The sequence below is a fragment of the Leopardus geoffroyi genome, chromosome B2 (genome assembly GCF_018350155.1).
Source record: "Leopardus geoffroyi isolate Oge1 chromosome B2, O.geoffroyi_Oge1_pat1.0, whole genome shotgun sequence".
Classification (NCBI taxonomy): domain Eukaryota; kingdom Metazoa; phylum Chordata; class Mammalia; order Carnivora; family Felidae; genus Leopardus; species Leopardus geoffroyi.
In genome coordinates, this window is record NC_059332.1 from 29,350,255 (window position 1) to 29,365,379 (window position 15,125).

General features: G+C 48.4%; 2 protein-coding genes across 6 annotated transcripts; one reads left to right on the plus strand and one right to left on the minus strand.

The window, feature by feature from the left end:
• Nucleotides 1–425: 425 nt before the first annotated feature.
• On the minus strand, nt 426–7,480 carry GNL1 (G protein nucleolar 1 (putative)). The gene is made up of 12 exons (XM_045500614.1): nt 7,368–7,480; nt 6,793–6,958; nt 6,283–6,419; nt 5,973–6,124; nt 5,794–5,865; nt 4,612–4,819; nt 4,348–4,443; nt 3,755–3,949; nt 1,802–1,980; nt 1,562–1,724; nt 1,141–1,281; nt 426–775 (listed from the first exon to the last, which is right to left on the minus strand). Exons 1-12 carry the CDS (start codon nt 7,438–7,440, stop codon nt 534–536), a joined length of 1,824 nt encoding a protein of 607 aa, XP_045356570.1. The 5' UTR covers nt 7,441–7,480; the 3' UTR covers nt 426–533.
• Nucleotides 7,481–8,208: 728 nt separating this feature from the next.
• On the plus strand, nt 8,209–13,726 carry PRR3 (proline rich 3). Of its 5 annotated transcripts, none has more exons than XM_045500615.1 (5): nt 8,209–8,666; nt 9,392–9,454; nt 11,359–11,541; nt 11,893–12,183; nt 12,435–13,726. In XM_045500615.1, exons 1-5 carry the CDS (start codon nt 8,561–8,563, stop codon nt 12,539–12,541), a joined length of 750 nt encoding a protein of 249 aa, XP_045356571.1. In that variant the 5' UTR covers nt 8,209–8,560; the 3' UTR covers nt 12,542–13,726. The 5 variants fall into 5 exon arrangements, with proteins under 5 accessions (XP_045356571.1, XP_045356574.1, XP_045356575.1 ...); XM_045500616.1 differs by lacking the exon at nt 8,209–8,666 and adding an exon at nt 8,807–8,922; XM_045500617.1 differs by lacking the exon at nt 8,209–8,666 and adding an exon at nt 8,964–9,152.
• The last annotated feature ends 1,399 nt before the right edge of the window (nt 13,727–15,125 follow it).

The following is a 15,125-nucleotide window of genomic DNA, read 5'->3' on the forward strand; positions in this document are numbered from 1 at the left end:
GAATTTCAATAAATCCTGTAAAAATCTCACATGGAGACATCAGCTTGTCACACCTCTTACCACTTCTTCTCCAAAAAGATCCTAGTATAACCCAGGTCTAGCAGCAGGGAACACACAAGGCTGCTGCTCAAATCTGAGAAGGAAGGAATGGCATGAACTCCAAAAGAGGGTTGGATTTAGACCAGGCCTCAAAGCCTGAAGTGACTTCCCTGCCCCATGTTGATAACAGGATCCATAAAGTGCAGAATGGGAAAGTGAGCAGAGACAGTGGATTTCAGGGCCTTAGAACCCAGTGAAGTAACCCTTAAGAGAGCTCTTCCTTCCCAAAAAGAATGCACGAGAAAAGAAGGGAGAAGAAGAGAGAAGTCTCCCACAACTGTCGGCCTAAAACAGCCGCTCTCACCTCAGTCCATTGGGGAAGGGGCTACAAAGCAGACAATCTTTATTCACAATTGGGATGGCAGAGGGGAGGTACCCTCAGGTCAGTCCAAAAGCAGAGATACTGGGTGGAGCAGATGGCACAAGGCAAGGACTCAGCACTCGTCCTCGCCCAGTAGGGCATAAGGGTTTCGGGCAGCCAGGCTGGACCCTGGAGCTGAAGTCGGGGTGTCCTCATCCCCTTCCCCCTCCTCATCCGCATCCCGGTCCTCCTCTCCCTCCTCCTCACAGGAGCTGCTCAGCTCTTCTTCTTCCTCCTCCTCCTCGTCACCTGCTGGCCCCACCCTGCCCTGCAAAACCACCAGCTCTGTGGTCTCCGGATGGGACTCCCAGGTGCCTGGGGAACCAAAACAAGAAAAGAATGGAGGAGAGTTTTAAGCAAGGAACTAAAGCCAGAGAAAGATGGGGAAGAAGCAAAAACTAAGAGTAACAATCAGTTCTGTAGCTGCTGGCATTCATTCATTCATTCATTCATTCAAACTCCCACGGGCTGGGCACCGAACAACAGCTCTGCGTACATTAACTCTACTCTCTACCACCACCTTACCAGGAGGCAACTATCACCCTGGTTTTGCAGATCAGGAAACTGTCTCAAAGATGTTTAGTAACACAGAGCTGGCTGACAGGTGTAGAATCCAGATCTGACCCTGAGCCACAAAGCCTTTTGCCTACATCATAGCACAGGAACACTGGCTGTCTGACCTTTCTGTTCACTGTAGCCTGGCGGATGAAAACACAGGCTGAGGCGGCCATCCAGTGCCAGCCGCAGGAGGCTATTGGCTGCTCTGTACACATCATTCCGGGCTGCCTTGGCTGTCTTATAACCACGTTTCTCTGCCCAGGCTGAAGAGAGAAAAGAATAATGGGGAGGGAAGCCGTTAACCGGACCCAGTCACCATCACCCTATTCCCATAACATAGTCCTTCCACTTTTCTCTGGAACATTTTCTCTTTTCTCTGGCCACAGCTTCATTTCACTTTTCTCTGGCCACAGATCTTGCTGGCTCCACGACAGAAATCCAAGCATGAGTAGCCAGATATTTTACCAAGAGCAGAACCTCTAAGAGGAGAGGAGATAGAGCAGGGTAAAGGGCAAGGGGAGAAGCCAGGAACATGGAGCCCACCTTCACAGATGTCCCAGGCACACCAGGGATGTTCTGCTGAGGGATCCTTGGCCTCTGGGTGGCGCAAGTGAAGCAGGACCTGCACAGGGATTCGAGAGGCCAGATAGCCCACTGCGGTGTATGGCTCCTGGATTTGGGCAATGGGGTAGATCCCCGCCAAAACCTGAGGGGAAACAAGAATGCTCAGCCCGTTCCTGGCCTTCTGCTTTCTCTCCCTCCCTGCCCCATCATACCTCATACCTGCAACTGCCTGGGCAGAAGGGAGGGGAATATGAGGCCAGGGCAGTCACAGAGCTTCACAGAGGGAGTGAGAAAGTAGGTCTGAAAGTATCGGGTATGGCCGGGGGTTCTGGAGACACTCACGACCTTCCGCCCCACCAGCCCGTTGATCAGCGAGGACTTTCCCACATTTGGGAAACCTAAAGAAGGCAAGGAAAATTAACACTGGACAGATCCCTACTCTGTGACAGGTAAGACAACAGCTATAGAGAAAAAGGGAAGTAAAGCTCAGAAATCAAGGAAGCAGTATAACCTTAAAAGTTTCAAACAAATCAGGCTCTGGGCTGCCAGGGTTGAATCCTGGCCTCTCCACTTATCAGCTTTGTAACCTCAAGGCAATTTGCTTCACTTTCTGAGCCTGTTTCCTCATTTTACAAGTGAGTAGTCAGGATTAAATAAAACAGAAACAAATAGAACTATGTGGTTCAGTGCCTGCAGCAGACCAAATGCCCAACACAAGTGAAACATGTATCTCATAATCATTACAACTTGTCCAAGAAGAAGACTATAAACCCTTGGGGGCTCACTGATGCTCTCTTCAGGACCACCTCCATCATTCTGGGTGACTTTGGTATCTGCACAGGTGTTCTGTTTAGCACTCTGACCTCTCGGTGCCTGCATCTATTTTCCAAAGATCATTTCCTCAACTACCCACTGTCAAGGTTGTACTCTGGACCTTGTCACTTCACACCTTCAAAATCTCAACCACAGGCACCACTCTCTCTGCCCTGACATCCTATCAATTCAGCTCACTTACTCTGTTTCCTCAGTTCCAATAAATCTTCAACTCTGAATCTAGTACAAAACCACTATTCAATACTGAACTCATGTCCTTACTTCTCTTCTTACCCAGCTGAGATCCCAGGCCCCAGCTCTATAGCCAGTAGCTTTCACACTTGAGTTCACCTTGAACTCCCCGGTCCTGCCCCTCTCCTCCATCTTACTCAACCCCATGGCTCCCATCCCCCAATGCCCTGACACTCTGGCTTATCCAAAAATCACCAAGCTCATTCCCACATGAAGACCCTCTCATTTACTGACCCCTTGGTCAGGAAGGCCCTTTTCCCATTATCTCCAAATAGCTACTTCCTCTGAACATCCTGGGCTCTTCTCAGAGGGAGTTTTGCATGAGAACCCTCCTCGCTGGATCACTCTCTACCTTTCAATGCCCCTAAATAATATGATTTCAAATCATGAATCAACTTACTTTCAAGGAAATAAGCTCTGTGAGGGTAAGGACTTCTCTGCCATTTTCACAACAGCATAACCCATCCCTGGAACAGCACCCGGCACTCAGTAAATATTTGCTAAGAACTAGAGGTAAATGAAACCTCAGGACTGCCTGTCCCACAGCAAAGGAAAGGGTCTCTGGGCCTTAATCATACATTCCTTTCCTCCCCAAAAAGAGCAGAGACAAGGCTATTAATTCAGGGAAGATGCTCCTTGACAACAAACTTAATGGGATAAGGCTCAGAAAGATACTAATGCTAACAAAGCTCCTGCTCTGATTTAATGATTGCTCTACTATTGATTACTACCATGTAAACAGTTAAAATCTATGTCTTTCAGAATAACGCCTAGTACATAGTAAGTACCACATAAATATTAAATTTCAACAATCGTGATTATTACCATTATCACTATCTGTCAGGCATCATTAGACTCTCTGTATGCCATTCCCTTCATTCCTGACATCCATTCTAATTGGGTATCAGCATCCCCATTCTAAAAATCAAAGTAACTAAGACTCAGAATGGGTAAATAACTTCCTCAAAATTAATAAGACGTAAGGAAAGGGGGAATTTAACTCAGGGGTGCCAGGATACTTCCACTATTGCCGACACCCTCCTTTTCCAAAGAGTGAAACTCTGTACCTCATAGGAGGCTGCCATGCATGGGCCATTGCTTCCTTACCCACACAGCCAATGGTCACCACTCCGTCTTTGTAGCGCTCCCGGGTTGGGCCGGTTGGCTCCATTGCTGAGTCAGTCTGCTGCTCCACAAGGACTGCAGGTCCATCCTCTTCTTCCTCCTCCTCCCCAGAGCCATTTCCCCAGGTGGCCCCAGCCACATCTCGGGCAATCTTCTCCCGCCAGCTGTTTAAGTCCACTGTTCCAAGAAGGAGATTATGATGAAGGTTCTCCCTAGGGCCACCATAAATGACTGCACAGACTATACACTGCACAGCTGATGTAACTGGCGCCCCGAGAGTGCCAACCTGCACAATACATTCTCCCCAGCCTTCACTTGACCCCACACAGAAATCGTATGACTGTTTGAGTTTCAGAAAAATACTGGGAAGACTGAAAGCAACAGACCACTGGGGCTCCTGTCTACCTGCTGCCTCTGTTGCCACCAAGTCAGTCTGCTCCCTCTTCTACCCCTCCCTCTGGCTTCTTGCCTACGTCCATAAAGAAGGGGTTGACTTTAAGGAAGGTAAGCAAAATGACTTCAAGCCTTGGGCTTTCCACATATCGTCCCACAGCTCCCCTCTAAGAGGTATATACCTTTCCCCGCAGTGATGGCTTCACAGGCTCTCAGTAACTGCTCCGGCCCCAGTGCCCGAGTCCATCCTCTCCCCCGTCTCCGACTCTTCTTCAAAACTGAGATCAGAGGGCACAAAAGTGTTAGCACATGGGCTTATGCACCCCATCTCACCCACCACCCTTAAGACCAATATCAGGCACTCCTTTGTCAACAAGCCTCTCTGTTCTCCCTGTTGTCCCCTGCCACCCACCTCTCCCATACTGCCTTCCTCATTGACCACTCACCGCTACTAGGGTCCTGTGGGATCCGTGGGTCCCGAGGGAAAGAGGTAAAAAGGACTATGTGGAGCTGGGGATAGTGCTGGTGAAAATAATGCTTCCAAGCAACGACGAGAGCCGGTGGGGCTAGATCCACCTTGTTCAGGACCAAGACCAAGGCCAACCCAAGTTCTCCAGTCACGTACTCATAAAGTGCTGGTGGGAAATTCACAACCTGGGACAGGGTTGGTGAGAGGAGGGAGCAATGAGAGATCAACCCAGAGTTCTCTGCCTCTAGCTCCCCACTCACCAGGCACAGCTCAGAGACAAGACTCTAGTGGTAGCAGATTCTGGGGCAAAAGGGTAAATCAGCCAAACTAAACTAGGAAAATAAAGTAATGGTAAGCAATACCTGTGCAATTGTGTCTGGGGAACTTCTTACAGGTCCTAATTAGGAATGGAAATGAGCGAAACACAAGACAAGGAAATAGTGATACCTAGCACACTGGGATAAAGGCTGGGGTCAGGAATAGGGGTGGGGGTTGGGATCAAACTTCGCACCTATTTTTATGTGCATGCACTTATGTTTATACGCATGCGTATGCACACACATGCGCGTGTGCATGTTTGTGGCAAGCATGTGTGGCTGTGTGAGTGCATGTGAGTACACACATATGTGTACCAATGTGTGTATATATGTTGTTAAGGACTTCCAACCTAAATGTTCCCACAGACCTCCCTTTCTCTCACTAGAGGACAACAGTGAAGTGGTAAAGCCAGATTAACACAAGGGTCATCTAGCAGCAGAGACTAGAGCCTTAACCACTGTCTTAACCACTATTGCAGGTGAGGCTGAATTCTGTAGTGACTAACATGATGGAGCAGGGGAAGCCCTAGCTGCCTTCACAGAATCCCTTGGAGCTCCACACTAGAACTTTCTATGGGTCTAGCTCTGGTGGGATGGGAAACAAATTATGTAGTTTTTCATCAAAGGAAGTAAAAAAAAGGATCAATTAACCAGAGCAGAAGTGGCAAGCTGTGACACTGATGAATAAAAGACTGAGTTCCTGACTGCAGACATTAGTCATACTGATAGAGAAGACTAGAAGTGAAAGATACCTCTCCAGCTCCCAATTTCTGCCTCTGCCCTTTACCCTACAAGAATCTTCCTTCCCCCTCCCCCTTGCCACCCTCATTCCCAGTACTCACTGGATGTCGGATATCAGTGATAAGCAGGACAATGTCAGACATCTCCAACACGCGCCACAGCTGCCTCCATGTCTAAAAAGACAACATCAGTGGAAGAGTACCTAAGCCTGGAGTCCCTCTCCTACCCGACCCCAGACCAATTTGATGAAAGGTCACTCCTGTCCCCACTGCATTCTCACCTCCAGATTATGCTCAAAGTAGCTGAGTTTCTCAGAGGTGTAAGCCCCATGAATCTTTGCAAGATACTCCTGGAAGCTACGTTCCTCCTGGCTCATTAGCTGCTCCTTGGACATCTCATAGCTCCAAGGAGGACGTCGGGGAAAGTCCAGGACTGGGAAATCAAGAAAAAGTCCAAGTAAGTCTAAGAACAGTTTCAGGGCTCAAGAGTACATCGCAGAACCTCTCCTTCCCGGCAGTCAGGTCTTCCTCTTCCAAGCTCCTTCCCCGAGCCCACTGCCTCTCCCAAACATCCGTGTGTTGAGCTCTCACCTGAGCCAGGCTGATAGACCTCTCGGATGTCCAGCTCCAGCAGCTCAGCACTGACCGGCTGTAGCACTTGCTCCCGGGCTGCTTTCTTTCTCCTTTCCACCTCCTCCCGGCTGTCTCGCTCAAAATGCAGCCGGTATCTGATGGGACAGGGACCGCGCCATCTCTTGCATTCCTGTGACCACAAACTCCCCTCTTGGGCAGACAACTTCGTAGAGCTTTCTCTTCAGAGTTGTTCAAGTCTCCTTTCAGTAAGCCCTCCCTCAAGTCTCTCTTTCCCACAGTATTCGACCTTCCCCTAAGCCTCGCCCTTCTAAAAACCAAGAACTCTCTCCAGCCCCTCCGGAAGAGAGAACTGCGGCCTGCTCCGGTGAGCCCAGCTGCCTGCGGAGAACGGTGGCATCCCAGCCCCATCTCCTCCACCAGCAATAGCCGAGTTTCCCCCAATACTCTCACATCCGGGTAGGCGGCGAAGCCCGGACCAGTACACCCCCCTCCCCCGCCTACTCTCACCGATTTGGGTCATAGCCTCGAGGACCCAGCCCCTGGGAAGGCTGCTGGTTGAGCCTGCGGATATGATGGGTCACAGACTCCCCGTCTGAGGTGTCGGTTTGCTCCTCCCGCCGCTCCCGGCTCCCGCTGCGGCTGTTGGAACTGGATCGCAGCCCATCTTGGAGCCCTGCGGGGAGGAGTTGGTGACGCCGAGCTGGCGGGTTCTAAGAGGCTGTAAGACCCCCTCCTCGGTCAGCCTGGCTTCTCACAAGACCCCACTTCTTTTGAGGCCGGGGGCTCCCAGCCATCCAGCTCAACACCCTACCGGATGTGTGTGGGGGGAGTCATTCCTCCACCAGAGACCTGCGGGGATGGCGCCCGGTTAGAGCTGGAGGGGTTCCCCTCCCCCAACTATCCATCCTTTCCCACCCCTTCCAAGGAGCCTGGGGTAAGAGAATCCCCTCTGCGGTGGCCCGCGAGCGTCCGCGCGCGGCCACCGCCCACTCCCACGCCCCGCAGAGGTGCGGCCGTCACACACCTCCTTCCAGATGTGCGGGAGCCCGAGCCCCGCCCCCTCCCCTCGCTCCTGCACTGACCTCGCTTCCGCTCCCGCTTGTCCTGCAACTGCTTCTTCTTTTGCTTCACGCTGAAGGGCTTCTTTCTCGGCATGGCCTGGACCAGTCACCTGGCCCAACCTCCGCCGAGCTCCGGCCGCCTCAACGGACTCCCCCCGGGCAACCCCCGCCGCAAGGGCCTGGGACCCTTGAGGGGGCGGGGCTATGAGGTGACGTCAGCGAGCGGGCCTGGCCGATTCGCCCCAGTGGCCAGGGTGGAAGGCGGACGAAGGGAAATACAGCCACTTTCCTCTGGCAGCGAGGCGAGAGGAAGATGCGGGGTGGGCTACCCGCACGTGAGACTCAGTGGCACGGACAGGGCGCAGCTGCGGCGAGGAAGGAGGCGCGCGTGGGAGGATCAAGCTAACTTCGTCACGGACGCTACCAACTCGCGTTCGGAAGAGGGGGGACGCGTGTCATCACTACCTTGCGCGCTGGGGGAAGCTACCACTCACCTGGAGGGGTCGGTGGAGCAGAGGGCGGGTCCTACCACCTAGGGGAGAGAGAGGCGTGGATGCGCTTAAGATATTTTAGCAACCCCCGGGCTTGACCCTTGTGGAAAGACCGGACTGCGTGTCTTGGCAATGAAGTCAAGTTGCTGAGCTACACTGGGGACAGGGTCAGCCGTCTTGAGGGACGGGTGGCAGTCTAAAGAGTCCTGGGCGCGCCACCTTCGTGGGACCAAAATTCCTTGTGGGACGATGATAGGGGCACAGATCATACGGGCAAGCGCGGGCGAGGAGGGAAACCCAGGCGGGACAAGGACTTTTGAAGAGAGGTCAGAGGGCACGAAGTTGTGTCTTCAGCTGTTACCATGGTAACCCGGGACCGGATGTGGCGACTTAAAGGTGCGACAGCGGTCTCAGGCCTTCTGGCCCGACGGCCTATCGACTCTATGGCACATTGTGAGGAGCCGGTTGTGGGGTCTTTTCAGCGAGGAGAGAAGAGAGAAATTTTCTTTTAAGCATTTACAGGAACGCAACAAAAAGAAGGCTTGGGCCTGCCATTATCGTCTGGCAGAGACCGAGCCCCACAAAGGCTCCCCGGAGTCTTCCGGAAATGAAGAGGCAGGAGCCTCAGCTTCTCAGTCCACCCAACGGAAGCGGAAACAGAATCCCAGCGTGCCCCTTCCTCACTGCCCTCCAAATCCCGCTGCAGCCATTGCCGCAACCACGATGCCGAAACGAAAGAAGCAGAATCAGCAGCAGCAGCCGCCACTGCAGCAGCCCCCGCTGCCAGAGCGGGAAGAGACTGGAGACGAGGAGGATGGGAGTCCCATAGGTGAGGAGCCCGGGAGGGGTGTGCACATGCCTGTCAGCTGGTCAAGGCAAGGGGATGGGGTCTGAAAAGGCGCGGGGGAGGGGGCTCTAACGGAAGGAGGAAGGGCGCAAGCGCTGGGGCGGGGATAGGAGGCTGTCCGATGTGGAATCCTGAGCGAGTTCTCTTCCTTGACTCCTCAACTTCCATCCGGCCCCTAACCTTTCTGAAGAAGACAAGGAAGAAAAGGATAAAGAGCTCGTGTGCGCAGCCGCAGAAGGCAAGGGGGGGGGGGTGCCTGGAGAGGTTGCAGATTGTAATGTCTAGAATAACAACTTGTGACCAGACTTGCACAGAGAAAGTGGAAATGCTGCCTTCTCTAAACTACTCTGGGGCGGGAGGTGTGAAGGGATCGCTCTGATTGGCCAATAGTTAGGGAGAGGATTTGGATTACTTCTGGAATCACCTGGGATGTTTTGGATAGCAACTATGTGAGGGAAAGAGAAAGCTGTAAGTATCCTTTCCGCATTGTGTGCTCTCTTTGACTGAGTCTCTACTTTTTTTTTTTTTGCAAACTCTGAGAACGCTTTGCAGAGGAAAGGGCAGATAGATGGGCTAACAACTTGTAACACTGCTGAGAATATATCTGGCTGTACTGATTGGATTAAAAGATGAGTAGCAGAAAACCATAACAGGATCATCAGTACTTTAGTCCATTCTGGTGACTATATTTTCGTGTCTACTCTTAGGACCACCCAGCCTTCTGGGCCCTCCCCCCATGGCCAATGGAAAGCCTGGTGACCCCAAGTCAGGTGAGGACAAGGAGGCTCTGATCCTTTGATTAGGTCCTGGAGAAGGGAGCAAGGGGGGACTACAACCCAGGAAGGACTCAAAACCAAAACATCAGGGATTCTTTACGTAAATTAATGGAAAAATGTTGTATATTCACAGATTGGAAAGTTCAATGATGTAAAAATGTCACTTCTTCCCAAATTGATCTACAGATTCAATGCATTCCCAGTTACAATCCCTATAATGGAAATAAGCCTTCTGTGTTATTACGTGGAAATGCAAAGGATCAGGCTGAGAGATTGCAAAGACAGTCTTGAAATAGGAGGACTTATTACTGTAAAACTATGGTTACTATGATGTGGTATTGTCATAAATCAGTATCTCGGAACAAAGAGACTAGTAACAGGCCTGCACATATGTAGACACTTCATTTGTGATGAAGATGGAGCTGAAATAGTGGTTGTTGCAGTAGATCATGCTGGATCAATTGGATATTCACGGGTGGGGGGATGAAATCTGAACTATTCATGTGTAAACATCAATTCCACGTGAACTGTAGATCTGAGTGTTAAAGGTAAAGAAAATAAATACATTTCACAGTCTTAGAGGAGATACGAGTTCTTAAACAGACAAGAAGCACACACACACTAACCATAAAGGAAAGATTGATAAACTGAAATACATTAAACTTTTATCAACCAAATAACACCATTAAGAAATTAATAGGAAGCTAGAGAGTAGAAGATATTTGCAATAAGTATAACCAATAAAGAGCTCATATCTAGAATATATACAGAACTCTTCTAGACAACCTGTTAGAAAAGTGGGCAAAGGACCAGAGCAGCTGTTTCTCAAAAACTGAGATATAAGTGAGCAAGAACATGTGAACAAGAACTCAGTATTATTAGTTGTCAAATAACTGCAAGATAAAAACCCACCACTTTGAAGTTGAGACCCTTGTGCACTGTTGCTGAGATAGTAAAATGATGCAATTCTATGGAAAACACTATGGCGTTTCCTCAAAAAAATTAGAAATAGAGCTACCATGTGATACAACAGTCCCACTTCTGGGTACATATCCAAAAGAATGGAAAGCAGGATCTTGAAGAAATATTTGCACACTCCTATTCTTGCAGCACTATTTACAATAGCCAAGAGCCAGAAGCAACCGAAGTGTCCATTGAGAGATGAATGGATATACAAAATATGGTATATTCATACAATGGAATATTATTCATCCCCAAAAAGGAAGAGAATCCTTGTGTGTTATATAGCATGGATGAACCTTGAGGCCATCTTGCTAAATGAAACAAGCCAGTCAGAAAAAGACAAATGTTGTATGATTCCACTTATTTGAGGTATCAGAAGTAGTCAGATTCATAGAAGCAAAGTAGAATGGTGGTTGCCAGGAGCTGAGTGGAGGAAAGGAGAGTTGTTAAAGATCTGTTTCACAACAGTGAGGATTTACTGAACACTACTGAAACATGCACTTAAAAATATTTAGATGGCAAATTTTACGTGCCTGGCTGGCTCATTCAGTAGAGCATGCGACTCTTGATCTCAGAGTTGTGAGATCGAGCCCCATGTTGGGCATGGAGTTTGCTTTAAAAAAAAAAGACAGCAAATTTTATGTTACGTGTTCTACTGCAATTTAAAAACAAAAAACAAACAAAAACTCCCCAGAATGGCAAAAATGAAAAAAATTTATATTACTAAGTGTTGTCAAGGCTATGGAACAATGGCCAGTGGGAGTGTAAATTGGTACAGCCACTTTGAAAAAGAAAGTTTGACTTCATTAAATTTTATCATACATATACCCTAGGACCCAACAATACCTATACTACGTTTATCCTCAACAAAAATGCATACATATGTGTAACAAAGACATGTATAAAAATGTTCATAGCAGCATTTTTCGTTATAGCCCCAAACTGGAATCCACCCACATGTCCACCATCAGTAGAATGGATAAATAAGTTGTTGTGTGTGCATGCAATGGGATACTACACTGCAATGAAAATGAACGAACTCCTGCTACAGGCAACTTGGATGAATCTCACAAACACGATGTTGAGCGAAAGGAGCCAGACAGAAAAGAATGCAGACTGTATGATTCCATTTATGCGAAGTTCAAAAACAGGCAAAAACTAACCTATGGTGCTAGAAGTCAGGATAGTGGTTCCCTTTGGGGAGGAGGGTGGAATAGTGGGGGAGGAGGGGCACAAATGGGGGGAGGACTTCTGAGTGCTAAGAAGGCTCTATCCCTTCACCTGGGTGGTAGAAACACAGGTGTGTTTACTTTGATGGTAATTGAGTTGTGCTTTTAAAATTGGCGTATTTTTCTCTATGTATATTGTACTTCAATAAAAAGTAAAAGAACAAAAACACAGGGCTTTTTTCTCAGGATTAAGGTGGCCACTGATCACCTTTCCGTGTCTGTCTTTCTCTTTCTCTCCAGCTCTTCACAGAGGTCCTCCAGGCTCAAGGGGACCAATGATTCCACCACTGCTGAGTCTCCCACCTCCTCCCCGGGGCAGAGGCCCAATTCGGGGGGGCGTAGGCCCCAGATGTGGCCCATATGGTCGTGGTTGGTGGGGGGCCAATACTGAACCTCCTTTTCCTGGACCAGGCCATGGGGGTCCTTCCAGGGGAGGCTTTCACAAAGAGCAGAGAAATCCTCGAAGGCTCAAAAGTTGGTCTCTTATCAAAAATGCCTGCCCACCCAAGGATGGCCCCCAAGTTATGGAAGGTGAGGTCCTTTTTTTTTTTTTTAAATGCCTGTGACTCCTCTTTTGGGCTATCCTTTGTCCTTTTGAAGTAGAAGTAGCCCTGAATGTGTTTTTCTGCCAGAGAATGACTACCGTTATCACTACCACTACCAAATAAATACCTGGAAATGGTAGGGAGTAGGAAATCTGACTGCCCTCTCTATTTCTGGTTTTTGTTATATCTTGTTTTCTTTCTTATATTTTAAACTGCCCAATTTTTACTTGTTCACAGACAAATCCAACCGCCCTGTCTGCCGACACTTTGCCAAAAAGGGCCACTGTCGATATGAGGACCTCTGTGCCTTCTACCACCCAGGCGTCAATGGACCTCCTCTGTGAGACTGTGCCTTCCCATCCAGGCTGGAAGGAGCCCTCTGTGACCTAGCGGCCATATATTTCCCTGTGGCCCTGTGATGGCTACTGTGAGGCTGTTCCACCCACCACCCTCAGTCAGTGACACCCACCCCCATCTGTCACCTTCCCGTTTGGGGTTCAGAGTTGTGTTTCATCACTGGTGCCCAGTGTGTGATCCAGCCTCCAGAGACTCGCCTTCAGGACCCCATCTTTGCTCCCTTCAACTGCCTCCTGGATCCTCTTCCCCCTCACCAGCTGACTGCTGAACAGGAAACCTCTTTGGTGCTGTTTCTTGTGCATCTGCCCACCCAGCCCCCAGTACCGCCCTCGATTCCTGAGAGCTCTGGAGCAATTTCCTACCATTCCCATCTAGCTGCTTAAGTCCTTTTTATGTGACAACCCTTACCCCCAAAGTTGCCAGTTGCTCTGTGAAACTCACCAGGTTGACCTGGGGTTGAGTATGGATGACTGGTGCAGAGTTACTTCCTGAAAGGCTACTCTCCCTGCTTTTGGATTTTGTAGTTTCTGCGTCAGTAGCATGATCCCCACCGCTCTGGTCTGTGATCACTGTGCTTTGTGAAACTGTGCATCCCCTCGTACGTAGCCTCTCTCAGTGTCCGTGGCATCTTTGTGACTTCCCAACACTAGAGTAAGTTTTTCTGCCAAAACAAGTGAGACTCGGTGCCCTCTAGACTTTCCACGCCTCCCAACGTGGGAGAATTGTGAACCTTTCTGCAAGACTGCCTCCCTGGTCTCCCCATCCTGGTGTCGGTTTTTCTGGGTTTGACACAAGCCCATGAGATGTCCTCTAAAGCTTCTGATGGGCAACCCTGTCTCCTCTCCAGCCCACTTTAGTTAGACTATGTCATTGTGAGGCCACCAGCCCTTTCGTCTGAATTCTGTGAATCTCCACCCGGCCTACCTTTGGGTGGAACCTGGACAGTACTGTCGCCCTCGTCTAACCTTCTTCCCTGCATCCCTGGCACTGGTTGTTTTCTGTGAAAACGGCAGTGAACAGGCTCAGTTTTGAACTGGCCCTGAGGAAATGGGTCAGGAGTTGTGTGGGCAAGAGGGAAGGATGAGAGCCGTTGGAGAAAGAATGAATTTTTTTTCTTTTTAACATTTTTTTATATTAGTAATAAATGCAGTGGAAACAAGCATTTTCTTCAATCCCTGTGTTCCAGTCATCTCTGGAGGTACAGATGAGGCTGTTCTTGTTGGAGTCAACTTTATTCTTTCATTTGTTCATATACAGTAGTAATAGAGAAGGCAATGCTTGAGTTTCTTTCAATCTGAAGGAACCAGTGAGGTCCCATTAACCTATAAGCATCAAATACACACCAGGCTGTATTACGTTCAAGGGTAAAATTTTATAGGAAAAAAGAAAGGCCAAGTATCTGTGGAGTAATTTTTAAAGGCTTTACCCATGTTTGTAGATTTGATGTTTATGGGAGTGGTAATGACAAAACAGTCTTTCAGCAAATATATGTGGAGTGACTGTGGGCCTGACAATACACTAGGCACTAGAAATAACAGACAAAACCAATGAATTTATAGGGGACACCCGTTAATCATAAAATCAGGAACATGTGTAAGGTTGCATTTGTCAAAAGCAAGACATGATGAAAAGGGAGTATGTAATAAAAGGAGACTGGGAAGGTGACCTTTACACAAGCCCTGAAGGAAGTGAGGTGGGAGAGTGAAGTCTAAGAGTGAAGTGTTTGCTTAGAGTTGGGAAGAGTAGGAGATGAGGCAGAAGAAAGAGGAACTAGACCACTCAGAACCTTGGAGAACACAGATTTGGGCCTTAAGACCGAAGCCTTTGAAGAGTTTTAGGCAGGTGAGTATAATGGATTAGATTAGTTTTTCAAGAAGATCCACTCAATATATACAGCTGGCCAGGCTTGGAAATGCCTTCGAAGGGAACTTCAGTAGTCCAGGTGAGTTGTGATGATGGTATAGACTTGGGGACTGGAATGGAAGGAAAGTAATTTGAAAATAGATCAAAATGGAAGTATTTTAGGTTTTAGTTTTTAGTATGTTAGGTTTTTCTGGTTTGCATAACTACCATTTTTAAAAAAAGGTATTGTAAGAAAACAGGCATAATGCTGCTAATTTGTTTTTGAAATTAGTGAGCTTCCTTTTAAGACTTCCAAGAAGAGAGATAAAAAAGGTATTTGCACATATAGGTTTGGTATTTAGATTAAAACTAGTGACATAAATGTCTGCTGCATATCTGAGTTTTTTGCATATAGGTGGCAGTTAAACCATACACATAGAAACATTTATTCCCTAAATATTAAGTGCCTGCTATGGCCCAGTTTATCAGCTTTTCAGTTCAGTTGTAACAGAACAAAATTAGTCTTAGAAGTTTATGTTTCACAACTTCAGAGGTAGTCCAAGGCATCATGCCACCACGAGGTCCTCAGGTATTCAGAACCCATCCCTCCAGGTTTCAGCTCCATAATTCCTTGAGTCAGATCCTTTTATTCATGGTTTGGGAAGTGAAGCTTTAGCTTGCTTATCCATGCTCCAAGCCTCAGTATGGACCAGGAAGGGCAGAGGATAC